General features: G+C 52.3%; 8 protein-coding genes across 8 annotated transcripts; 4 read left to right on the top strand and 4 right to left on the bottom strand.

Moving 5' to 3' along the window:
- Positions 1 to 211: 211 nt before the first annotated feature.
- On the bottom strand, positions 212 to 2550 carry BO94DRAFT_532590 (ribosomal RNA-processing protein RRP9). Its single transcript, XM_025611152.1, has 2 exons — positions 2110 to 2550; positions 212 to 2035 (listed from the first exon to the last, which is right to left on the bottom strand). The coding sequence occupies exons 1-2, from the start codon at positions 2476 to 2478 to the stop codon at positions 533 to 535; spliced, it is 1872 nt and encodes a 623-aa protein (XP_025470423.1). The 5' UTR covers positions 2479 to 2550; the 3' UTR covers positions 212 to 532.
- Positions 2551 to 2732: 182 nt separating this feature from the next.
- On the top strand, positions 2733 to 3866 carry pre1 (proteasome core particle subunit beta 4). Its single transcript, XM_025609769.1, has 5 exons — positions 2733 to 2832; positions 2890 to 3047; positions 3123 to 3372; positions 3436 to 3559; positions 3618 to 3866. Coding segments are annotated over exons 1-5 (612 nt in total). The 5' UTR covers positions 2733 to 2830; the 3' UTR covers positions 3696 to 3866.
- A 168-nt stretch (positions 3867 to 4034) lies between these two features.
- BO94DRAFT_511431 (ubiquitin carboxyl-terminal hydrolase family protein) lies at positions 4035 to 6078 on the top strand. The gene is made up of 2 exons (XM_025609768.1): positions 4035 to 4742; positions 4796 to 6078. Exons 1-2 carry the CDS (start codon positions 4058 to 4060, stop codon positions 5962 to 5964), a joined length of 1854 nt encoding a protein of 617 aa, XP_025470421.1. The 5' UTR covers positions 4035 to 4057; the 3' UTR covers positions 5965 to 6078.
- Positions 6079 to 6133: 55 nt separating this feature from the next.
- On the bottom strand, positions 6134 to 9396 carry BO94DRAFT_486999 (uncharacterized protein). The gene is made up of 4 exons (XM_025609024.1): positions 9177 to 9396; positions 8586 to 8951; positions 8282 to 8517; positions 6134 to 8229 (listed from the first exon to the last, which is right to left on the bottom strand). Exons 1-4 carry the CDS (start codon positions 9210 to 9212, stop codon positions 6378 to 6380), a joined length of 2490 nt encoding a protein of 829 aa, XP_025470420.1. The 5' UTR covers positions 9213 to 9396; the 3' UTR covers positions 6134 to 6377.
- A 194-nt stretch (positions 9397 to 9590) lies between these two features.
- Positions 9591 to 13065, top strand: BO94DRAFT_532587 (U3 snoRNA-associated protein UTP13). Its single transcript, XM_025611151.1, has 3 exons — positions 9591 to 9849; positions 9904 to 9931; positions 9999 to 13065. Exons 1-3 carry the CDS (start codon positions 9676 to 9678, stop codon positions 12725 to 12727), a joined length of 2931 nt encoding a protein of 976 aa, XP_025470419.1. The 5' UTR covers positions 9591 to 9675; the 3' UTR covers positions 12728 to 13065.
- spp2 (spliceosome ATPase-activating subunit SPP2) lies at positions 12796 to 14925 on the bottom strand. The gene has a single exon (XM_025611150.1). The coding sequence runs from the start codon at positions 14797 to 14799 to the stop codon at positions 13150 to 13152; it is 1650 nt and encodes a 549-aa protein (XP_025470418.1). The 5' UTR covers positions 14800 to 14925; the 3' UTR covers positions 12796 to 13149.
- Positions 14926 to 15607: 682 nt separating this feature from the next.
- On the bottom strand, positions 15608 to 20318 carry eaf1 (MYB and HSA domain protein; the record flags this gene model as incomplete). The annotated part of the gene is made up of 5 exons (XM_025613710.1): positions 15608 to 16741; positions 16798 to 16955; positions 17015 to 19899; positions 20048 to 20191; positions 20275 to 20318. The coding sequence occupies 5 exons, from the start codon at positions 20316 to 20318 to the stop codon at positions 15608 to 15610; spliced, it is 4365 nt and encodes a 1454-aa protein (XP_025470417.1).
- Positions 20319 to 20922: 604 nt separating this feature from the next.
- BO94DRAFT_511415 (putative 60S ribosome biogenesis protein Mak11) lies at positions 20923 to 22750 on the top strand. The gene is made up of 2 exons (XM_025609767.1): positions 20923 to 21926; positions 21979 to 22750. Exons 1-2 carry the CDS (start codon positions 20988 to 20990, stop codon positions 22570 to 22572), a joined length of 1533 nt encoding a protein of 510 aa, XP_025470416.1. The 5' UTR covers positions 20923 to 20987; the 3' UTR covers positions 22573 to 22750.
- Positions 22751 to 23137: the final 387 nt, after the last annotated feature.

Raw genomic sequence — 23137 nt, 5'->3', positions numbered from 1 at the left:
CTGCCACCCTTGGCATTTGCGGCTTGCACTTGCAGAAATGCACAAGAGTCACCAACGGCGCTTAAGTCTGGGCCCTGGTGAGCGGGCCTGATCTATCTATATTCTAGGCTACTACTAGTACTATGTGTATAGCGGGTCTTGGGGAGAGAGGGGTTTATGGTACTTTTTAGGGCCTGGTTTTGGGTTGGGTTGGATTGGATGGTTGGCTTTTGTTTTCACATTATTGGTTTATTGTAATTTTTTTTTTCGATGCTGATGGGGTGATAGGCATCCATTCGAAGGAGAGAAAAAAAAGATATCGTAGAAAAGTATATACATAAGTACAAACCGGCTAAAAATCACGGAGATGAGGGGGAAAGCCTCTTCTAATGCGAACTTTTAAAAGCAATGAAGCAGTATGCAGACACCACCGGCCCGGGAATAAGATAGTACATGCATAGAAGAAGAAAATGTGGGATACACGGGACGCCATCCATTTCACTACATTTCATATCGCCGCCGCCGTCGCTGCCGCCGTCGTCGAAATTAGCGCCTATTTCGGCTGCTTATCGGAGATGAATGGCACCTCGAAGACTACGGCGCCGTTCCGGCCGTCTGCGGAGGGACCGTCGTGGAAGTTGTTGGAAAAGCATTTGAAGCGTGCTAGCCGGTGTTCTTTGCCAACGGCGGCTACGATACACACACCACGTTGCTCGGGAGCGGTGGGTTGGGATTTCGACTTGGACTTGGACTTGGACTTGGACTTCGGCTCGGGCGCCTGGCCCGGTTTGGCGGTATCTGCGCGACGTTCGAAAACGGCAATGTCGTTGATGACACCCTTGATCAGCGGTTCTGCTTCTTCTTCGGTCTGCTGGTTCGTCGCATCATCAACTGCCATGCGATCCGGTGTGTCGAATGCAAGGGATTGCTTGAGTTGTTCAGACGGTGTGTCGGGGGGTAGCGGGATGCTGGACCCTGCTCCGACAGGGCCCAGTGGGATAATGGTTCTCTTATCTTCCGAGATCTTCCATGCCCGGATGAAACCATCCCAGCTGCCGCTGAGCACGATATCAGTGCCGGGAACGGTAGCCAATGCGGTAATCCAGCGAGGCATGCGCCGGAGGTGACGGGAGTTGTGTGCTGCGGTGTTCTGGTCGACCTCGGCAGAGAGTTCGTCTAGTGGAGGTAAGGGGTCGAGGCCGTGGGCGAGAGGGATCGTATGGAGAGGCTTTTTCTTGTGGACGGACCAGAGCGAGAGCGAGCCCGAGTCTGATCCGGTAACGAAATGGTTGGGAGGTAAAGGTGCCAGGCAGTCAATGTTGTTTTCTTGGTAAGAGGCGCCCTTGGAGCCGGCGCGGAAGATCAGCTGGGATTCTTCGACGACCTTCCACAGTCTGGCCGTGCGATCGCGTGCTCCGACACTGATACACTGGTCGATAGTCATTGCGCCGACTGCTGTCACATGGTCCTGATGACCGAAGAGCGTCTCAACGTATGCATGGCCGGCCGTGCTCAAAGACCAGGTTTTGATGGTCCGGTCATAGGAGCCGGAAAAGAGCTGCTCTCCGGAGCTCATGGTAGATATGTGGCGAGCGAACGCAAGACCACAGACAGCGTCGCGATGTTGCGTGAAGGTTTGCAAAGGGGTCAGACTCTCCGCATCCCAAATGATAAGTTTCCGATCTTGTCCTCCAGTAGCCACAAACTTTCCGGACGGCGACACTGCGACGGACAAGATATTCTGGGTATGACCATGCTCTTCTCCGGTTTCCGCAACCTTTCGCAAACCCCGAACAAATCTCACTTGCTTTGGCTTTTTGCGCTGTGGCCGTGGGGGGCGCTTGGAGGTCTCTCCGTTTGTCGTAGATGCCGCGGAAGTGGGTGTGGCGAGTTCCCACTTGATCAAGGTCTTGTCCTTCGACACGGTGTAAACATAGGGTGAGTGGACTGCAATTGACGTGGTTGATTGTGTGTCTGCCCGGAAGAATGTATGAGAAGCTGTCGAGAAGGCCAAATCGGAGGCAATCTGGCGATAAACACGTCCTTTGAATTCATCCTGCAAATCTCGTCAGCTCTGGGTAACAGACCTGACCAGCCCGGCAGGGGCAGAATGAGAAGACAAGTACATACAACATCCTCTTTTAGCCTTTCTGCGATCAAGTCTCGATCAATCTCAGCCGCATCGAAGCCATAATCATCCACCTCATCCCGGACATTATCCAGGTATCGCTCCGCAAGCTTCAACCTCCGGTCTCCGGCTGTCTCTCCTTCGTCGGATTCCGAGCCACTTTCCTCACCCGATAATCCAGACACAGCACTGAGCTCATCCTCATCAATGTCACTTCCTGAAATTGACGGTTCCCTGTTCTTCTTGCTGCCACTCTTTCCTCTCGCATCTCCGTCCGCATCGACACCTCGTTTCTTAGATGCGGGGGCTCCGGCGCGGTCTTCTCTCTTGCGCTTCCGCTGCGAAGCGGGTACGGTGAAAAAAGACGACATCACCCAGGGTAGTTGGCTGAAGCTCCGGGCGTGAAAGGCGGGGAAATCCAAGGGGCTGGAGGGGGAGAAGTCACAAGTAGTATTGGCCGATCCGACGGAGATACTCGATTTCTCACTTTTTTCTGCCGGTGGACCGTGCAGGCGGAAAGCGCATCAACTTTACGCCTAAATGCTGACTCAGCGCTGAGCTCCAGCCTCAGGCAGCAAGGCAGCTGAGGCCGCAGCTCCAGGCAGTCAAAGCTCCGCGCGGCCTACGATGGGCTCTTGACTGTCATCTCCCCATCTCGTCTTCCATTATCCCCCTCATTTTCATACCTCTCCTAAGTTTACCGTACCCTCAGCTACTGCAGATATGTAGGTATGCCGCATATCAAATTGATGGAAAACCCGCTCACTCATTCTCGTTCACAGGGAGGTTCTACTGGGCATCACTGGCAAGGACTTCGTCATTCTGGCGGCCTCCAAAGCTGCCATGAGGGGCCCCACCATCCTCAAAGCCGAAGATGATAAGACAAAACAGTTGAACAAACACAGCCTTATGGCCTTCTCAGGAGAGGCAGGAGACACAGGTTCGTGCAGCCCACCCAACGGCTGGAGACGCGGAACCGCCTGGGACCACGGTAGCTAACTTGAAGCTCGAATAGTACAATTTGCGGAGTACATCCAAGCCAATATCCAGCTATACACGATGCGGAACGATACCGAACTGGGTCCGAATGCAGTTGCCAGCTTTGTCCGGGGAGAAATGGCGCGGAGTTTGCGGTCCCGGAATCCTTATACCGTTAACCTCCTACTGGGAGGTGTCGATCCCATCACCGAGAAGCCCCATCTATACTGGATAGACTATCTGGCCTCCCTGGCTCCTGTCCCATATGCTGCCCACGGCTATGCACAGTAAGTCCGGGCGCTGAGTATCAGCGGTCTCCGGTCGTCGGAACGTATGCTAAGATGCTCTAGGTACTACTGCTTATCCACCCTTGATAAACACCACCACCCCGACATCACACTCGAAGAAGGAATGAAGCTCCTGGAGATGTGCACAGATGAATTGAAGCGCAGACTACCGATTGATTACAAGGGGGTACGTTACCGAGCCACCTAGTCGTGGAGTGCGAGTTTGGTTAGCTGACAGCTTCTAGGTCCTGGTCAAGGTGGTCACTAAAGACGGCGTGCAAGAAGTAGAGTTCGATAATAACAGGATCGTCAAGAGTGCCTAATGCGTTGTATCATACCAATGATTGTCTTATGTTTGCGGTTTCACGGGACTTGGGTTTCAGAGAAGATCGGTTTGCATGGCAGGGTATTTTCCATGACTTTGACCGAGATGTAGTCTCGCCTATTATCTAGCTGAGGTAGAGACCAATGACCACGATTGCTTGAGATACCTCCTTTTCCGTGCTATCGTAGCAATATTCCGCCAAGCTTGACCGCGACGGTTGCGATGATGCTGTAATCAGCCGCCTTATGACGCTGTGCGGATGTTTGGCATGTTTGCATCTGGCGGTTTGCATCGCGTCTTCGCAGTTTGGATCCCGCAAAGCCAGCAGCTTCCTTCGCAATTTCCCCATTCTACCCCGTCATGATGTCGAAGAGACAAGCTGAGCTGTCGCTTGAGGACGACCTTACGGCAGGCTCCCCTGCCTCGAAGAGGGCGCGCGTGGAGGATGATAACCTGCCGGAAGACGATCCGCGCCGTGGAGCTTTGCCGATTCGCGGGGCGACAGGACAAGAGCTGGAGCAGGATGAGCGCAGTGGGCAGAATGTGCTTGCAGCTGCTGACCAAGAGAGGGAAGAGCTAAAAGAAGCTGCGCAAGACAAAGGCTCCGACTCCTCCGACGAGGCCGGCGATGACGACAAACCGGTTATCGCAGCCCCGAAACGCCAGAGCGCCCCCATGGAGGGCTACGGCGACCTGTACCTCGATACGATCAACCGCGAAATTCTCGACTTTGATTTCGAAAAACAGTGCTCGGTGAGCCTGTCGAACATTAATGTATATGCTTGTCTGGTGTGCGGCAAATACTTCCAAGGCCGAGGGCCCAAGTCGCATGCGTATTATCATGCGCTCGAGGTTGGACACCATGTCTTCGTCAATATGGGTACGAAGAAGGTCTACGTTCTCCCGGAAGGATATGAAGTCAGGAATCAGAGTCTGGACGACATCAAGTATGTCGTTGACCCGTACTACAACAAGGAAGAGGTGGCAAAGCTAGACAAAGAGGTCCACGACGCATTCGATCTTGCAGGAAGTCGTTACAGGCCTGGTAAGATTTCCTTCACAATCATATTGTTGGCACGAGATACTGACTCTCTGTAGGCTTTGTGGGGATGAATAACATCAAAGCCAACGATTATCTGAACGTGGTGGTCCAGCTCTTAGCTCACGTCTTCCCCATCCGCAATTACTTCCTGCTGCATGACTTTCCTCAACCAGGAACGCCTCAACTAGCCCTCCGCTTTAGCACCCTGGTCCGGAAACTATGGAACCCCAAGGCATTCCGCTCCCACGTATCTCCGCACGAATTGTTGCAGGAGATTGCTCTGCGCTCATCTAAGCGTTTCACCCTCACACAGCAGTCCGATCCGGTGGATTTCCTATCCTGGTTCTTGAACAACCTTCATCTCTCACTCGGAGGCTCCAAAAAGCCATCCAAAACACCTACAAGTGTTATCCATGCCGCATTCCAGGGTCACCTGAGGATCGAAAGCCAGGCTATCACAGCTCATTCAGATACCCAAAACGCGCGCCTAGTGTTCACTGAGTCGGGCAGCATCAACAGCCAAACAACCCCTTTCCTCATTCTTACCTTAGATCTACCACCCACTCCTCTCTTCCAATCCGCTAACCGGGAATCCATTATCCCCCAAGTTCCCCTGACCACGCTCCTGAACAAGTACAATGGCATCACTGCATCCGAAAAGCTGGCCCACAGAGTCCGACACCGGCTCCTTCACCCCCTGCCACCTTATCTCCTGTTCCACATCAAGCGTTTCAGCAAGAACCGCTTCGTCTCCGAACGAAACCCCACAATCGTCACCTTCCCATCCCCTCGTTCCCTGGACATGTCACCCTATGTGGAGCCAAACCCGAATATCTGGCCCCCAGGCGAACCGATCCTTTACGATCTGGTCGCAAACATTATCCTCGACCCCACCGTTGCGGCCCCAGGTGCTCACGAGGAAGCCGCCGCAGACAAAGGCGTCAACGCAGCGAGCGGCAAAGCCTCATCAGGAGCTGGTGCCGCAAGTGAGAAAGTCTCTTGGCTCGTTCAACTGCATGACAAGGCCATGTCAGCAGAGAATAGCCGTCTTCAGAAGGATCATACAGGCGAGCAGCGTGGACCCGAGTGGCTGGAGATTCAAGACTTGTTTGTCAAACGGGCAGAAAGCGAAACACTGTTCACGAAGGAGGGTTACTTGATGGTGTGGGAGCGTCGGAAGGTCCCGGGCATGACGAATCGCAAGGGGAAAAACCCGGCTAAATGATATCGGACTGTTTACAGACGTGGAATCTTGTTGAACACTGCTAATGGTCCCAATTATAAGCCGTATAATGGAGGGCCTACTGTATAATTAAGAACTTACGATGATGATAGAGATACAATTTCCTTTTTCGGATTGGTTCTAGTAGGCTAAACGTCATAGGATTTAGTAAAGCCATCATTATAGTAGTACACGAGCAACATGATTGACGCCATTGTCCCTTTCGGCCATCGGAATTATGTAAAATTCACAAGAGAATAACTTTTGGCTTGAGATGTTCATTATGTTGTGTAATATATGCGAAGAAAATTAAATGGTGCCGGTCGCGCAAAGCCATACTGTTGGATAACGAGAACCAGTAGCTGATATTAAACGAGCTGGAGTGTTTCAGCTGCTAGATGATTGAGAAAACATGCTCACAGTGATCCCCAGCCGCAGAACCTTTTTCCAATCTTCATAGCGCCGCCAGATATTACACCCCATACACTGGCGTTTACTGCAACCTGAATCCCCATGATAAGAGCAATCTTGCCCAGGTATGCAAAAATATCAGATCGTGGGCTCCATCCCCAATCTCCCATCGCCCGGACATCAGCCCGAAGAGCGACAGGAGCACGAGTAGACTGCAGATATGACGTAGCAAGGGACCGCAAGTAGAGAGACTCGAGAGGGATGAACATCACATTAGTGATTATAGACGCAAGATGTGATGCTAGAGAATCAACAGGGTGAGAGGACAGGATAGTAACTCGATGTGCAGTCGCTGAGGGACTAGTTGCCATGTTTTGGCGAATATTGGGGTCGGAGATGTGAGGGAATATCTCGGAATCAAAGTCATTCTCGTGGGCTGGTTCTGCTTCAGAAGCCTGATGGAGTGTATCCCCTTGTGTCGGTTCTTCTATGCTTTCAGGCAATATATTGACTGGATCCGATGCAGATGCCTCAGCAGATGGCCGTTCCGCTCTCAGACTCTGCAATTGACTCTGAGAGTCAGGAGCAACGTCGTCCACTGGCCTAGGTGATGCACTCGTGGTTATTTCAGAGAGTCCATCACTATTCATGTTATCCGAGTTGACAACAGTAGTCAGATGCCGACCCTGGTTGGACAGAAGATTATCAAGAAATTCGGAGATCGTTTGCCCATCCGCCGTTTCACCGTTGGAAGGCAGTGGTCCGGTATTGTTATCCGGCCTTGTATTTGCCTGTCCCTGGTTCTGTGTGTGACGGTTCCCCAGCAGCTCCAGTTGCATGGTAATAACATCTGAATTTTGATGAATCAACGAAGCCCGGACTCGGGGTGAAGTTGGGGAAGAGGTTGCCGGTGATGATGGACGGGAGAAAAGTGTGTTAGACCGTGAGTTCCGGTGAGTCTCATTTGTAGCACCGTGCTGTGACTCTGCGTTCGGTAAAGTTGACGAGTTGTCGTCTAGTGGCAGCAAGGTTGTTGCCCGTCGCAGAGGAGCCATTTCTGCGAGATCCCCGCTACTCATTTCAGTTGGTGACTGCGACATACGATTCTCTTCATTCGCAAGGACTTGATTGACCGGGAAATCAACATCTAGGTCTGGAGTTTGACCGATGGAGCGTCGATTTGGGGAACTGGAACCGGCTGGGTCATGATCCAATTGGCCCTCTATAAGCGGAGGGTCGGCCGACCGTCTTCGTGGTCGATGGGTTCGGGACTGACGTTCATGCTGCAATTGTTCTATGCTTTGAGGCAGGGACTCTAACCATTCTTGCCTACGGCGAGCATCTGCCGCTTGCTCTGACGCTCGTGCCGTTCGCAATGACTTGAAGCCGAACCAGGATAGTACCCAGGATCGGAGAAAATTGACCTCATACATCAAGTCTTCTGTGAAGGGAAGACTGCCGCGGATGTTTTCTTCCTCTGCCCGGCGCCCAATAGAAGGCATCATCCAATCGATAAGATCATTGTCGTACGCCACTTTGACAGAAAGAGCGTCCGCATAGATAGGTTTCGGCAGTCTGCGCCGAATGAACCGATAGAGTCTTATTTCGAATACTGGGCGTAGATATACAGATAGGTAGACGAGTACAGACGGCGTTTTCAGGAGGCTCAAGAAGAATCCGCCAAGGGATCCAATCGAGAGATTAGTGGGCAACTCTGACAATTGCATTGAAGCCAGCTCTCCGAATGGCAGAAAGAAGCGAATTCCAGGCATAGAGTAGGCGGGGACGATGTGAAGGGATTGTAAGACAGAATACATGTACGTCTGTATCGCCAGAACCAGTAATGTCCCTCTTGCCCTAGTAGGGATGCTGTTAGAAAGTAGTGGAGCGGTGTAGCCAGGGCACTTACGATGAGTGTAAAACATTTAGTAATGCTCGCACAAGCTTTGAACCCACATCATTGTTCGGGAACTGATTTTCAAAGGAAGCAATCAAACGTTCTAGAGGATGATGGCGACAGAAAGAAATGCAGGTGGACACTGCCCATGCCGGAATTCCGGCGAAGTAAAAACCCAAAACCCCGTAAGCTGGGCGTTCAAGGCGTACAATACTTAACAGGGGAAGGCGAGTGTAGCTCTTGAATGTCTGGTGGATGTTTTGGTCAATGCATTGTCCCAAGCTAAGTTTTTCATTCTACTGCACAGAAGACTTACCTGTATTCTACCCAAGAGGGATGAGGTCCACCATGAGCCTAGGAAAACCGAAACCTGGTCCAGAGTGGCCATGACCAAGCCATAGTCGTTCTCGGCAGCTATGATATCAAGCTTCTGCTGTTCATCAAGACCACCCACGTTGCCATCTTCGCTGACGACAATTCCCATCGTGGAAAGGATATCATTCTTTGCCCTGCGGAGTTCCTTGCCAAACGACTTGGATTCTGGGTTAACAGGATGGCCCCTTTCATCGTAATGCTGGACATATCCGTCCGCATGTACGCCTGATACTGTCTGCTGCGTAGCATTTCCTGAGTCCACTGCAGAACCTGCAGGGCGTTCGGGAGCTTCGTAAGGAGACCGGCCCTTGGTGATCGTTAATACTTAGTCCTTAATAGTGGGTGGTGATATGCAAGACAGAGATGAGCGAGTACTGAGGAATAACCACAGGCTGACAGGTGAACAAAGGTGCAGGCATCCTTGGAAAGAGAATTCCTTTACAATAGCTGAAAATTACTCCAAGTAGAAATTATGCCAGATGTATTTCCACTCGCCGTAAAGCATATACAAAAGAACGGAGAGTGAGCCTACCAAAGCCAGCCGATTCAGGTATGCTCGACGCCCCATCGCGTGAGCCTAGTTCCAGAGTTCATCGGGGAGTAGCCGTGACGGGCATTTCCTCCTTGTTTGGGAGAACCAAATGCGGCAGCAGAAGCAGAAGAAGTAGTAGAACAAGAAGAAGTAGTAGAACAAGAAGAAGAAGAAGAAGAAGAAAAAGAAGAAGAAGAAGAAGAAGCAGAAGACATTCGATGGAAGGACGGATCGATGATGGTCCTGCCCCAAAAGGCAAGTGCCATTCATATCACATGGGCGGATATGGCGCCTGGGGCGGCAAGATCACGAGCTAGCGGGGTCCCGCTGTCCAGACAAACAAAGCAAACATCTCGAAAAAAGACCCAAAAGTTTCGGTGCGACGGCGATTCGGACGGCATTACGCAACTGTCAATTTTTCTGCAGGTGCAGATCTGGTCTTTTGGATGATGGCGCGATAGATTTCTAAATACCTGGTTGTTGAGAATTTTTGCACATCATGTCTAAAGCCGTGGTTAAGACGACCTTCGAGGCGTCTCGAACTCTTCGTCCCATCTACACCGGAGGAAGCACTGCGCTGGATGCCAGTGGCCGTCTATTGGCGACCTGCATCGGCGAGGATGCTCTCGTGGTCGACCTTGAGACCGGCGATCAGCTCGCCAGCCTTGAAGGAGTATGTTCCTTCAACCCACCCGCCAGTCGCAAATTGCTAATCCAAATGTTCTAGGATGGCGAGATAATCACTAGCTTGTCCAGTATGCAACTCCCATCCTTTGGCTTCCCTTTCACGCTCGCTGAAAAGCATGCTCTAACCGCGCCTAGTTACCCCGTCGGCTTCACACGTCGTTCTCTGCTCACGCTCCATGTCCATGCGCATCTACGCTCTAACGCCCTTTGATGAGTCTACCCGAACCGTCGAGGCCAAACTTGCCAGAAGCTTGAAGCCTCACACAGCACCTGTTGTAACGACCACGATTGACCCCACAGGTACTCTATTGGCAACCGGTGCCGCAGATGGATCGATCAAAGTTTGGGATATTCGGGGTGGATTCATTACACATACCTTCCACGGCCATGGCGGTGTTATCTCGGCCTTGTGCTTCTTCCAAGTGCCTTTCCAGGAAAACGATAACAAATCGTCCTCAAAGAAGAAGAAAAAGTCTAAGGGCAAGTCCTATGACTCTGATGAGGATGAGGAGATGAATGAAGCGGCCGACTCAATTGGCGCTTTTCGACTTGCCTCGGGTGATGAGGAGGGTATGGTGCGCGTGTGGGATTTGAACAAGAGAAAGCCTATCGCATCCCTGGAGTCTCACGTTTCAGTTGTACGGAGCCTTTCGTACTCACCCACAGAGAATGCGCTGCTCTCTGCCGGCCGCGATAAAACCGTCATCGTGTGGGATGTGCGGACTTTCAAGACACGGAGGGTTATTCCCGTCCTCGAGAGTGTTGAAGCCGCCTCCTTTGTTGCAGATAGCGGATTGTGCTTGGTGGGAGGCGAAAACGGCCGTTTGCGCGTGTGGGACTGCAACCGCGGCGGAGAGGTCACCCATGAGCAAGAAGCTGCGGCCGAATTCGAGGCTGTGGTAGCGATCCAGTACTCCGCAGGCATGTCGTTCGCGATGACTGTACACGCTGACCAGACTATTCGACTCCACTCACTCGAGCCTCTATCCAATTACAAGGCCGGGTCTATGCTCGACCCTCTGCCGGTCATTAGACGTATATCCGGCAACGATGATGATATCATCGATCTTGCATATGTCGGCCCCGATCGGTCCATGCTTGCTTTGGCAACCAACACAGAAAGTATCCGGGTGGTTTCAGTCGGTCCATCCGAGGATAGGCCGACTACTGGGGAGGGCGATTATTTCGGTGCCGATGTCACGCACCTGGAAGGCCACGACGACATCATCATCTGTATCGACGTGGACTGGTCCGGCCACTGGTTGGTGACGGGCGCGAAGGATAACACCGCACGTCTCTGGCGCCTTGACCCGAAGAACTCCTCTTACACGTGCTTTGCAGTCCTCACTGGTCATGCAGAGTCCCTGGGTGCCATCAGCTTCCCCCGAGCTCCACCTCCAGCCAACACCCCGGCACGCAATGACCCCTTGAACCACCCCCCCGCGTTCCTGCTCACAGGATCTCAGGACCGTACCATCAAACGATGGGATACGGGTAAATTAGCTCCTCTCAGTTCCTCCAAGCCCCACAACCCCAAGGCAATTTTCACACGGAAAGCCCACGAGAAAGACATCAATGCGCTGGATGTCAACCCGTCGTCAACTCTGTTCGCATCCGCCTCTCAGGATCGTACTGTGAAGATTTGGTCTATTGAGGATGGTTCCGTTGTGGGTGTTCTTCGCGGACATAAGAGGGGAGTCTGGTCGGCACGTTTCGCGCCTCGGGGCACTCCTATCCTCAACTCCGACTCTGGAACGAGCACGAACAGAGGCATGATTGCTACAGGATCAGGCGACAAGACAATCAAGATCTGGAGCTTGTCGGACTACAGCTGCCTTCTCACATTTGAAGGTCACACGAATAGCGTGCTCAAGGTGATCTGGCTTCCACCTCCGGACTTGTCCAACAAGGAGGACGAAGAAGATGAAGCATTGGCACATAACGCATCTTCACAACTGCGGCCTCTAGTTGCGTCTGCGGCCGCAGATGGTTTGGTGAAGGTTTGGTCTCCTTATACAGGCGAGCTCGAGACGACCCTTGACAACCACGAGGATCGTGTCTGGGCTTTAGCCAGCCCTACGCCATCTGGCTGCCGTGACGATGTTCTGTCTTCTTCAACACTCCAGCATTCCTCTCCTTACGGCCTTGCCTCTGGCTCTGCCGACTCAACCGTCACATTCTGGACCGACACTACGTCGGCCACTTACACAGCTACGGTCAACGCTAACTCAGCCCGTATCGAGCAAGACCAACAGCTCCAAAACTACATTCGCGCCGGCGCATATCGCGAAGCTATCACTCTTGCACTTCAACTCAACCACCCAGGCCGGCTACTCTCATTGTTTACTACGGCGATGGATGCCGCTGATGACCCGCATTCGACCGGCCCGGAAGCTAGCGAACGTGCTAACAGCCTAACCGGCGATCCCTCGATCGACGAGGTTCTCCAATCCCTTGACCCCGAAAACCTTTGCACCCTACTCCTAAGACTCCGTGACTGGAACACAAACGCCCGCACCTCCAGGGTTTCTCAGCGCATCTTGTACGCCCTGTTCCGCTCCTATCCTGCTTCCACATTCATCGAGCTTGCAACTTCAAGCATGGCGAAGCGGCGCAGCGATGGGCGCACCGCGGCTGGCATGAAGGATATCCTGACAGCCCTAGCCTCATACACCGACCGCCATTACCGACGCATCGAGGAGCTTTCCGATGAAAGCTACCTCGTGGAATGGGTTCTCGCAGAGATGGACGGCGGCGTGGGACTGGGAGGATTGGGTGTCTCAACCCCGTATGATCTTTATAGCAGCATCCCCGAAGCCAGCGTACCCGAACATGAAAAAGATGTGGTCATGCTGGGGGTATAAAGGGATTGAATTTCGGACAATTGAAAAAAGAACCTGTGAATGAGACTATGTACAAATAGACCAAGTTAATCTGCATGTTTGCAAATACCGTGGTATGCTGGCGCTTTCAGTGGAGGAGTATTGTTGCTGCTGTCTTATTGTTTTGGTATAAAAGTTTTGTCTCTTGGATGATACAATACCTGCTTCAAATAGAAGCTGTTCAGACCTTAAACTACATGTTTGTGGAACGAGACATTCATAGATCATTAACATCATCAGCGTCACTCTTGAAGTCCATATCAAGGATGTTTTTTGCCAGCCATGCAACCATCCCCACCTGTCTTTTATAAACGCACAAAATGGTATCAGAATAATGACATGCGGAAATTTTGTATCTCTCTATAGGAGGGGGGGGGAGGGGGGCAAGAATAAGAGCTATTCATTCATCGATCATCGTCTCTCCTCCGGTACGAGTCGCGATCGCTATCGCGCTCTCGATCCCGGTCACGATGTCTACTCGATGTATGCGACGACGACTGCCTTGAGCTCGAATAGCGATCGTCATCGCGATGCCGTCTGCTGCGGTCTCGGTCCCGATCTCTATCCCTATCGCGATCTCGATCCCGGTCCCCATTTCGATCCCGATCCCGGCGAGAGTCACGATCCCGATCACGGTCTCGGTCCCGATAGTGGCGGTCATCTCGACTGTCGCTATCTTCATCCCCGTATCTGCGCCTCCTTGAGTGTCGGTCGCTGGACGACAAGCTCCGATCTCTCCTCGAGGACCCTGTCCGCCGTCTGTCATAGCGATCACGATCATCGTCATCGTAATCGCGGCGCCGGGAGTCACGATCATGATCTCTATCGCGTCCACTCTTTTCCAAGTTGCGGTCACGCCTTTCTTTCCACTCATCGTCATCGCCCCGTTTCTTGGCCTCTTTCCGTTGAACCGCGAGCTCCTCCTCTGTTATGAACTCGCCTGTTTTCGTATTCCGCATCATGATAGGCATATAAACGCCCTCCGTATTGGTCTCGCCCTCTTTTCCTGACTTTCTGGACCCCTTGCGCATCGCAGACTTTCCCCATGCACCGAGCTCAGCCTCTGCACCCTTCCCTCCGGACGCATCCTTCGCTCCAATTCCCAAGAACCCAGGCCGACGCTCCGGAACTCGGGGCTTATTATCCTGGTTCCCAGAAGCACCGCCGTATTTTCCTCTTCCGACAGCCTGACCTTCCTTCCACCCCATGCCACGAAGCAGGGCCGCGCCAAACTCCTCCACGGGAATTGCATTATACTGATCGAGGCTCGCAGACTCCGGACGCGAAGCAATATCAGCCCGAAATGAAGTCGTCTCATCATATCGCCCACCCGCGCGATCATCACCATCATCCCGATTCGCCGACTCAATAATAAGATCCGACCTCCTCTCCGGCTCCCCATTCGTCTCCCGGATCAGCGCCTGTAAAGCAATTTCATCCTGGGTAAGCGGCTTTCGTTCCTCAACCACAGCGGTAGCAGCAGGCTCAGGAGCATCCTCCATGGGTCGATCATTATCCCCCGCCACCTGCTCTGAATCCCGCTGCGCGAAAGTCAAACCAAAGGCCATACTTGGCCGTTCCGTCTCAACATTCTGGCCCGCAACTTCACCCCGTTTCTGTGCCTCCTGAATCGCTTGGACTTCCTTTGGGAGGAGATTCTTTCCCTTGGGTTTCCGGACGTTCACGCCCGGTCGGTCTCGCCAGTTATTGTTCCCCGCGACGGGGATAACTAGTTCGCGCTTTTCGGCAGGCTTGTCTGCGGGAATGGCGGTTCCGGTTAAGGTGTCAAACCCGGTGACAGCTTCGTGGGCGGGCGGTGCTTCTTCGTCCGAGTCTTCGTCATCGTGGAGGTGGTGAGGTCGGCGGGCGAGGGTTCGGCTGGACGAGTCAGTGGAGCGCGTTGAGCCCTGGATATTAAAGGCTGTCTTTTTCGGCTGGCCGTTTGCTGGTGTTGTGGTAGAGTTTCCGCCGCCTAGTGAGAGGGAAAATGGCTTTGCTGAGGATTTCCCTAGGGAGTCTGCATTGCCGTTTTGCGGAGGCTGTGAGGACGACATTGGGACGGAGTCCTGGCCTGGGTGACGAATGCGAAAAAGGGAGTTTAGTGAAGATTGGAGCCGGTCTCAACCCATTAATGCGTGAGGAGTACTCGCAGCGTACGGCGAGCGGGTTCTGAGGTTGTGAATGATTGAAGCTGGTGGTGGACCTGAGATGGGGATAAAAGCAGGCGGTGGCAAAAGAGGCGGGCTAGGCGCGCGCTTAGATCCATCCGGGCGGAGCTAGTCTACAGCTACTACTCGATAGAAGCTACTTATCTAGATGAATGATAATATCTCGTTACTCGCTAACGTGGGAAAGATCCTGTGCAGAATTGATTGAACCAATAGTATTCGTACAGTCGTAGTCATTAGTTTCTCTTTTGCTCTAATGCGTCCATTCCAACTGAGGTTCCAAATGCTTCCTGGCCTTTTTGTATCCGTCCTATCAATACATGTAGTACAAAATTGGAAATGGAAGGGGAAAAGCCCCGGACGATGAAAGTTGGAAGCTGACTGTTCATTCAAGACACCATGCAAAGCAAATCCACCATGCAAAGCAAAGCCACTATAAGGGTGCTGCGGTAACTGGAGAGATTGGGAGAGACCTGTCGAGTTGGACAGGCGGAAAGGTCAAGGGAGCTGAAAAGATGGAAGGGTAAGGTAAAGGGTAAGTGAGGAAACAGAGGATAAGGGTGAAGGGTCAGATAGCATGTTCCATGACACCGACCAAAACGATGGGCGCTCAAAGCAAGGGGGGACGAATAAAAGGTAATAAAGTGGGTGGAAAAATATTTACAAGCGAAGAAGAGAAAGTCGATAGGGCACGTCAGTTCGTCACCGTCTGAGCTTGCGGAGGGTTGGGACTCTTGCTCGTCCCGGCCACTGCGCCAGCCTGGGCACTGCCACTGCGCTGGGTTTGCGGGGTCACGCTCCGGCTCGGCTGAGGGATCGCTCCGTTCATGGCAGGAGAGCCCCCTACACCGACACGATTTTGCTGAGCTGGTTGGGGAACACGCATCATTGGGGAGAAGCCTTGTGCTTGAGGTACCTGCATCCCCGACCCACCGTTGAGGCCGGGCTGAGGGGATTGGAAATTGGCATCGACCTGGTAGTTGGCCTGCACACTGCCGATGTTGCCAGCAGCTGCGCTCATGGCAACTTGGGACATGCGCTGCTGTTGGTATTGGTGTAACCTGTCCGTAGCGAGTTTACTAACTTGTTCCGGAGGCATATTCGGGTTATTCCGCTGAATCTGACTTTGGATGTTGCTTATAGTTGGAACGACACCACCAGATAAAAGGTTGGGTTGACCCATGCGAGGAGAGGGCGTCGATACTCCCTGAGGGGTGGCGTTATGAAAAGACGGACTTTGCATCCCTCCTCCGGCCTGAAGTGCCGCCATCATCGCAGGATTGTTTGGAGTGCCGTTGACGTTAGGCATATTTGGGTTTGGAGAATGGGACCCCTGAGGCACAAACTGGGGCTGATTATGAAATTGCTGTTGTGGGTGTTGCGATTGACCCAAGGGTTGTTGGTGTGGCTGTTGCTGTCTGGTCTGTAGGATCCGCTGCTGCTCTTGAAGGCGATTTGCCTCCCGGATGACCCGCGTATTATCTGGCGGTGTCTGCATCGGCATTCCAGGACGAGCACCATTACTATTCTGCTGGATTCCGGACTGTGGCATCATCTTCATAGTCATTGGGTTTTGGGGAGTCGGTGGATTCACAGGCGTGCCATTGGGCATGCCTTGCATGTGAGGTCGCGCTTGGTTTGCGCCGACTGCAGGTGTCACTCCGTTGGGCAACCCATTTGGTAATCCGCTTGGCATTCCATTCGTAGCGTTGCCGGTCATAGCCGAATTTCCAGGGTTATGAGCCATGGCACCAGGGGTTCGTCCAGGAGCGTTCATCATCGGCTGTTGGTTAGGTACTTGGCCAGCACGTTGAGCCGCTATGTTCGCCTTGATCAAAGATGTTAGTGGAGCATTGGGTTAACATGATAGAAACACGGTCATACTCTTTGCTGGGCAATCATTTGCTGTCGGTACTGTTCCTGCCTCTCCTGAAGCTTCAACTCACGCTCGTACTTGAGCCGGCTGAATTCAGCGGGCGATGAGATGGGAGGCTTGGGCTGGTTTGCTTCATTGACTTTTCGCAATGACGCCAAGTGGGAGGCTAACCAAAATCAAATGAATCAGCACCATCCAAAGCAAATACTTTGCTTCAAATCTTACCGTGTTGTTGCTTTTGCAGCATCGTCTCTCGTTTCTTGGCTAATTTACGCATAGCATCAAGCAATGCAAGATGCTTAGAGGATCTTTTCCGGTCGACCCTGAGGGGCTGCGTGGTCCTCCTTCGCACAGGGGGCAGTGACTGGGGGTTGTTGGTAGTGGATTGTTGTTGTTGTTGTTGCTGCTGCTGTTGCTGCTGCTGAGCAGCTTGTTGTTGAGCCAGCACGGTACGCTGTGCTGTCTCAAGCCGCTGATGATAAGCACGGAAGTATTGTGTCTTAGACATGTCGGCAGGTAGCCCTTCCAAACCAACCCAGCGCTCAAAACATTCCCAAGGCGTCCGCCTCTCCGCTCCTGAAGTGAATTGGGATGAAGGGGTTAGGCAGTTGGATATGAGAGACCAATTATACGAGTAATCCTTCACTAGACGCCGCAACTCATCGTCTTCTGCATACGTCCACTGAGATGACTGTCTGGATTCAAAGAATCCAACGGAAGGCATAGGATGCTCAGTAGGGGGCCGGAATGAATGGCCCGGGTGGATTCTATCACGTATGTGTCTGTTCTCGGGTCTGAAAAGTGCAACATTGATTTGCTCGGGTGGCAGATCCAGCACGGCTTGCTCGGGATCCGATTGGTACTGCGAATAGTCGTAGCGGCTACGTTTTGGAGGAGGTTCGTCATCGTGAAACGTGATCTTGCCTGACGCGTACTTTGACACAGGCAGAATTTCGGTTTTCCATACAGAGTCAGGAGGTTCTTTGAATGCTGGTAGCTCAGTGTCCGAAGTAATGGTGACTGGTGTATACGTTGGCAGCTCATCGAGAAGTTTCTGAGCCGCGGGCGTCATGTCCAACGAGAATGTGAACTCGTCGATGCCAAGGGAGAAAATCGCAGCAGGTGCAACTGTGTCATGCAGATCATGACGCGGCTCGTCGTTGAACCCTTCACTGACAGAATCTTCTTCGGTTGATGGTACTAGGTCTGGTGTAGGGTGAGACATCTCATCACCTGCCTCTTGGGGTGGAGAGGCCATGCTGGGTTTGATTTCAACCCTATTCTCGGCCCCCAATGCCGGACCCTTGACTTGGATGCGCAGTAGCGATCGGTGCTCCCGGTCAGTATTGACGTACTCCGCACACCAGTCAGCACAACTTTTCGCAGCTGCGATCTTCCACTTCCTCTCTTCTCTAAAATCGGTGCACATCCATTTCATATGGTTTAGAAGCACATCCCAATGTGTTCCCGCTCGCGGTGGTTCAACTGAACGCTTCAACTGGCGCAAAGGCCACCTGTTCGCATTCTGCAGAGAATATATTCGACGTAAGGTACGGCAGTCCATTTGTTCTTGATAATCAAGGAAGTGGTTGGATGTAGTTAGAGTCTTGTGAGCGGACGCGATTAGTGTACTGAGGCTTGTGCCTCGGGGAGGTGCATATGCTCTATTCTGGAACAAGGTAAAAAGATAGTCTTGTTCCTCATTTAGCTTAGCAAGGTCACCAGCGTGCTGGCGAACCAATTCCATAGAATCATTCTTTTCCTGTGTTTGATGTTGCTGCTGCTGCTGCTTAGGAAAGACAACTGTGGACAGTTTGGTCCTCTCTTTCTCTCGTGCTTTCCTGTCTTTGAACCGCATCCGTGCTGCAGAGTCGGGGGTCGCAGCGGACACATCCCGCGCCATCTCCGCAGGTTTCTCTGCGACGGTTCCTTTATCTGATTGAGAAACGGGTGTTTTGGGAACTTCGCCGAGAATCTCCGAAACGGACTTATGTCTGATGGCTCCAGAAGATACCCTGGTTGTCATTCTTTCTGGGGGAGACGGTAATGGATGTGTTGGAGGTGTGGGCTTCTTCAAGACTGGAGCCATTTCGGTAGGCACTTTAGCACCTGCCTCGGCTTGAGGAACAAGCGCAGGTTGGTGGATAGGAGGATGAGACTCATCCGCTGGCTCAACCACACCATCGTGTCTTTTCGGCTCCAGCGGCGCAGCAATTGGTGCCAGCTCGGCTGTTACTTTTGGTGTTTCTTTGACTGCAGCCGGGGCCGGAACAACGTCTTCTTGAATCACTTCGCTTGTAGTAGCGCCTCCATCAATCCCATCACCGCCTGTCTTAACCGCTGCAAGAGAGTTCTGCTGAAGTGATTGAGCCTCCTCCAGACGAAGTTGCTCGTCAGGCGTAGAAGGAACCAAGCTAGGTGGTGGTGCCTTAACGGCCTCTTCGTCCTTGGGAGTTGGGACCTTATCAGTCGCATTATTCATCTCCTCCGCAGGGCTAGTAACAGGGGATACGGTGACTGGGGCTGGAGTATTATTGGAACACGGGCCAGCTGAAGAAACGGGAGACAGTGGTTGTTCAGGAACCTGGGCGGTCCGGCCGTGAGGGAGAATTGAGCGAACATCATCTTTCTTTGATGAAAGCGATACGTCCGGAGTTCTAGGTGACGAAACACTGGCGGCAGGAGTTGGATGAGCCTGGGCTGCGGATGCACTAGCTTCCACCGGGGCATTGCCGATACTGAGAGGTCGGTAGCTGTCTTGTTTGGAAAGAGGCACCTTCGTTTCTGTACCGACATGTTGAGGATGTGTATCCACCGGGATTAACACATGAGGTATCTCGGGCACCTGAGAGGCGATGGCAGGCGCGACTTGGTTAGAAGCTTTTGGTGCTAAGTACTCAGATTTGGAACCAGAAGGCTTCTGTTCTGAACCCTGCCGGGGCTTCGACTGCCGCTCATTGTTAGCCGCAGTAGCCTGCGCACCAGCATTCTGGGCAACCGCAGCATCATGAACTTTGCGTTCTTCTTCCACTTGGTGCTTGAATTTGCGTGCTAGAATAGATGTATAATCTGGTAGCGGTGGAAGAGTAGCTTCATTAAAATATCGGCCTCTGATGACAATTAATAAATGTGTCTCGGTGAAGGTGGATATAGATACTGGAATTATTATAGCCACGCAATGGTAACGAAAAGAATGCGGGAATAAATCAAGATAAAGAAAGTAACGTTTATAAAACTGCGTTGGCGTGAGCAACTTACTTCGAGAGGTCGTTGGCGTCAAGAAACGCCTGTTCCTTCTGGTGATATGGCGAGCCCGCCGGAGCGTTCTCGGTCGCGCCCGCGAAGCCTACGGTCGCAAAGTAGAGCTCGCTCAGTTTGCGCTTCCGCGACGACAAACAATGTCTAAAATTCCAAGTAAGCGATAATTCAATATCGCAGAGACCAGGGGAGCGGTTTGCATCGCTGAGAGAAAATTAAATACGTACGCGATCTCATCTTTCTTAGACCGGAGAAGCTCGTCACGGAGCATGGAGTCTATTTCGGGGAACACAGCATCCGATTAACGCGCTAAAATTAAGGGGAATGGATTGAGCGAAGTCATCCAGATGGAAAAAATCGCTCAGAAATGATGGAAAGGAGGGGGTTGTGTTGTTATGGGATGCAGAGGACACAACGCGAAGATTTCGCTGGAAGGGATTTTTGGGGGGTGTTAGTGGTGATGAGACTTCTGGACGGGTAGTATGGGAGGAACTTTGGTTGGTTGGTTGGAGGATCTGGGTGAGTGCCGGGAGCAGCAGAGAGCGCCAGGTATGGGTGTTGGTACTGCGATGGGAGGTAGCAAGGCGGGTAGGAGTCCCCTAGCTATCCTTAGATTCCTTACTAGGGGCGATAGTCCACCATTCCATGCCTGTAGGTAGGTACCTTATGTAGGTATGATGTGAACCGCTGAATGGCTGGCCACCAGTAATGTGGCCGCCTGAGGCAGGAAATGGCTCCCCGATCCTTTTTTCCTGAGTGATTGCCGCATTCAGTTTCACCGACACCTCAGGCACAAGTTTGCGTTAGCTCACCGCCCCAACACGGTGATAACGTCCGGCAGAAAAAAAAAGTTGCCCGCTCAGATAGATGCTTCCCGATAGTCAATCCGCAAAAAGAAATCCATTGCATTACAATATCATCTTCCAGACCGTCAACAGTCATGGTAAAGCGCAAGAGAGAGGAGACGGCGAAGGACCGTCAGAGCTCCAAGCAGACTTCCAAGGCTGTAAAGGCTACAGCCAGCGAGGAAACCCCTTCTACCTCATCGGCCGACAGTCCATCAGTCACGCTGCAAATTATCACTGGATCCTACGAAAGGGTGTTGCATGGCTTCACCGCAGCTGTTTCGCCTGCCTCATTCATGTCTCAGGATGCTGAGGAGGCTGGTGATAACTCAAATCTAGTGCAATTCGTCGATACGTTTCTTTTCGAGGCCCATACTTCTGCCATTCGGTGTCTCGCCTTATCACCATTGCCCAAAGCCGATTCGACGGAAAGCCCCCAGGTTATTCTAGGGAGTGGTGCTACAGATGAGCGCGTCAACCTTTACTCCCTGTCCGCTGCTCCAGTGGCGGTAAACGAGCACTATCCGACCGTACCGACTCTTGCGGGTAACAAGATCCTTGAAAACCCCAAGAACCGCGAGGTGGGCACATTGATGCATCATTCCGCTCCTATCTCAGCTCTGGAATTCCCCTCGCGCTCGAAAATTCTAGTCGGCTCTGAGGACAATACTATCTCTATCACTAGGACTCGGGATTTCTCCGTCGTCTCTACCATCAAGGCGCCTCACCCGAAAGTTCAGGGTAGGCCCAGTGGTGATACAGCACCTCCCGGAGGCTCTCCGTCAGGCGTCAATGATATTGCCGTCCACCCCAGTATGAAGCTTATGTTGAGTGTGGGCAAGGGGGAGAAGTGCATGAGACTCTGGAATCTGGTCACTGGAAAGAAAGCTGGTGTGTTGAACTTCAACCGAGAAATTCTACAAAGTGTTAAAGAAGGCAAGTGGAGCACTGGCGAGGGAAGGAAGATTGTGTGGAACGCGAAGGGAGATGAGTTCGCTGTTGCGTTCGAGTGGGGTGCTGTCGTCTTTGGAATCGTAAGTCTTCTGTTACATGTCGAGGCATGGCCATCTCTAACTAATTGCTTAGGATTCCACCCCTGTCTGTAGAGTTTTCCCAAATCCCCGAAGTAAGCTTCATCAAATGAAGTATATCAACCCCAACCCCTCGTCGGATGATAGCGATGAGTTGCTTGCCGTCTCCACGGAAGACGGCAGGGTTATCTTCTACTCCACCAAACAGGTCCAGGACGCTCCAGAAGGGGATGACTCGCCCATCCCTTATGCTGAAGCTGTAGCTCAGCTCGGCGGTAGAGCAGCAGGCTTCCCCGGGAGAGTGAAAGACTTCGAAATCTTGGGTCTGAACGATCAACGGACCGCCAATAAGGATGACCTTCTAGTGGTGACTGGAAATAGTGAGGGCTTGGTTCGTGTGTGGCATCTACGTGGCAATGATTTGACGAGAGGGGATACAAAGAAGAAGTCTTCTGGCAACAAGGAGAAGAAGGATGTCCAAGTGGGGAAGCTGCTGAATGCTTATGGAACAGGAAATCGGATTACCTGCCTCAAAGCATTTGTGATGCTGGCCCCTGAAGATCCCTCTACGCTGGAGGATTCGGAAGAGGAAGAGGAAGATGAAGTGAGCCAGGACGAGGACTCCAGCGAAGAGAGCGATGAAGAATAGGGTTTACCGCCTATTTGATGATTGTCTTATATACCCAACCCTTGATGTTAGGCAAACGGATTTGTAAACTCATGCCACTGGGATAGTTCATTCTACAGAGGTGCGCTCAGAATTGTGGCCTGTCTTGTACATAGGATTCCACGGATCATTGTAATGTTGTTCTGCCCTTCCAAGTTTCATCTTATTCTCCCTTCATCTTGCTGCGATCAGTTTGTCCAGCTGTCTAAATTTACACTCATAGAGTGCAGGTTCTGGGAGAAGTTTTCGGAGGCCAGAGACCAAGCTTGGGCACAGGATATACGCAAAGCATAGATCTCACTGTATCTCCAAAATTTGTAGGTGCAAATGCCGGTTGTGTTCAGGCTGCGACCAGAGGTGAGTCAGTATAAATCCTGCCGCCGCCCACCGCCCACTCGCTCTCCACTGCACAAATCAGAACCCCACTGGCCGAACCGTATCATATCGCCTCCGTCCTCAAGCAGCAATTTTCATCTGACAACACGACCCTCGACCCTCACCCCCTCCACCCCCCATACCCCCCCTTTTCTCGACCCGCTGTTGTCTC

Source organism: Aspergillus sclerotioniger (genome assembly GCF_003184525.1).
Source record: "Aspergillus sclerotioniger CBS 115572 chromosome Unknown BO94scaffold_6, whole genome shotgun sequence".
Taxonomy (NCBI): Eukaryota; Fungi; Ascomycota; class Eurotiomycetes; order Eurotiales; family Aspergillaceae; genus Aspergillus; species Aspergillus sclerotioniger.
This window is presented reverse-complemented; position numbering and strand designations above follow the sequence as displayed.

Excerpts from the sequence above, each read along its gene's own strand:
- BO94DRAFT_532590 (XM_025611152.1), bottom strand. The coding sequence starts at position 2,478 with ATGTCGTCTTTTTTCACCGTACCCGCTTCGCAGCGGAAGCGCAAGAGA. Across the intron at positions 2,036-2,109 it reads AAAGGCTAAAAGAGGATGTT|GATGAATTCAAAGGACGTGT; the intron begins GTATGTACTTGT and ends CGAGATTTGCAG.
- pre1 (XM_025609769.1), top strand. Across the intron at positions 3,048-3,122 it reads AGGAGAGGCAGGAGACACAG|TACAATTTGCGGAGTACATC; the intron begins GTTCGTGCAGCC and ends AAGCTCGAATAG. Across the intron at positions 3,373-3,435 it reads GCTGCCCACGGCTATGCACA|GTACTACTGCTTATCCACCC; the intron begins GTAAGTCCGGGC and ends AAGATGCTCTAG.
- BO94DRAFT_511431 (XM_025609768.1), top strand. The coding sequence starts at position 4,058 with ATGATGTCGAAGAGACAAGCTGAGCTGTCGCTTGAGGACGACCTTACG. Across the intron at positions 4,743-4,795 it reads AGGAAGTCGTTACAGGCCTG|GCTTTGTGGGGATGAATAAC; the intron begins GTAAGATTTCCT and ends GACTCTCTGTAG.
- BO94DRAFT_486999 (XM_025609024.1), bottom strand. The coding sequence starts at position 9,212 with ATGGGGCGTCGAGCATACCTGAATCGGCTGGCTTTG. Across the intron at positions 8,952-9,176 it reads ACCTGAATCGGCTGGCTTTG|GGCCGGTCTCCTTACGAAGC; the intron begins GTAGGCTCACTC and ends ACGATCACCAAG. Across the intron at positions 8,230-8,281 it reads CTAAATGTTTTACACTCATC|GGCAAGAGGGACATTACTGG; the intron begins GTAAGTGCCCTG and ends CATCCCTACTAG.
- BO94DRAFT_532587 (XM_025611151.1), top strand. The coding sequence starts at position 9,676 with ATGTCTAAAGCCGTGGTTAAGACGACCTTCGAGGCGTCTCGAACTCTT. Across the intron at positions 9,850-9,903 it reads AGCTCGCCAGCCTTGAAGGA|GATGGCGAGATAATCACTAG; the intron begins GTATGTTCCTTC and ends CAAATGTTCTAG. Across the intron at positions 9,932-9,998 it reads GATAATCACTAGCTTGTCCA|TTACCCCGTCGGCTTCACAC; the intron begins GTATGCAACTCC and ends AACCGCGCCTAG.
- spp2 (XM_025611150.1), bottom strand. The coding sequence starts at position 14,799 with ATGTCGTCCTCACAGCCTCCGCAAAACGGCAATGCAGACTCCCTAGGG.
- BO94DRAFT_511415 (XM_025609767.1), top strand. The coding sequence starts at position 20,988 with ATGGTAAAGCGCAAGAGAGAGGAGACGGCGAAGGACCGTCAGAGCTCC. Across the intron at positions 21,927-21,978 it reads GTGCTGTCGTCTTTGGAATC|GATTCCACCCCTGTCTGTAG; the intron begins GTAAGTCTTCTG and ends CTAATTGCTTAG.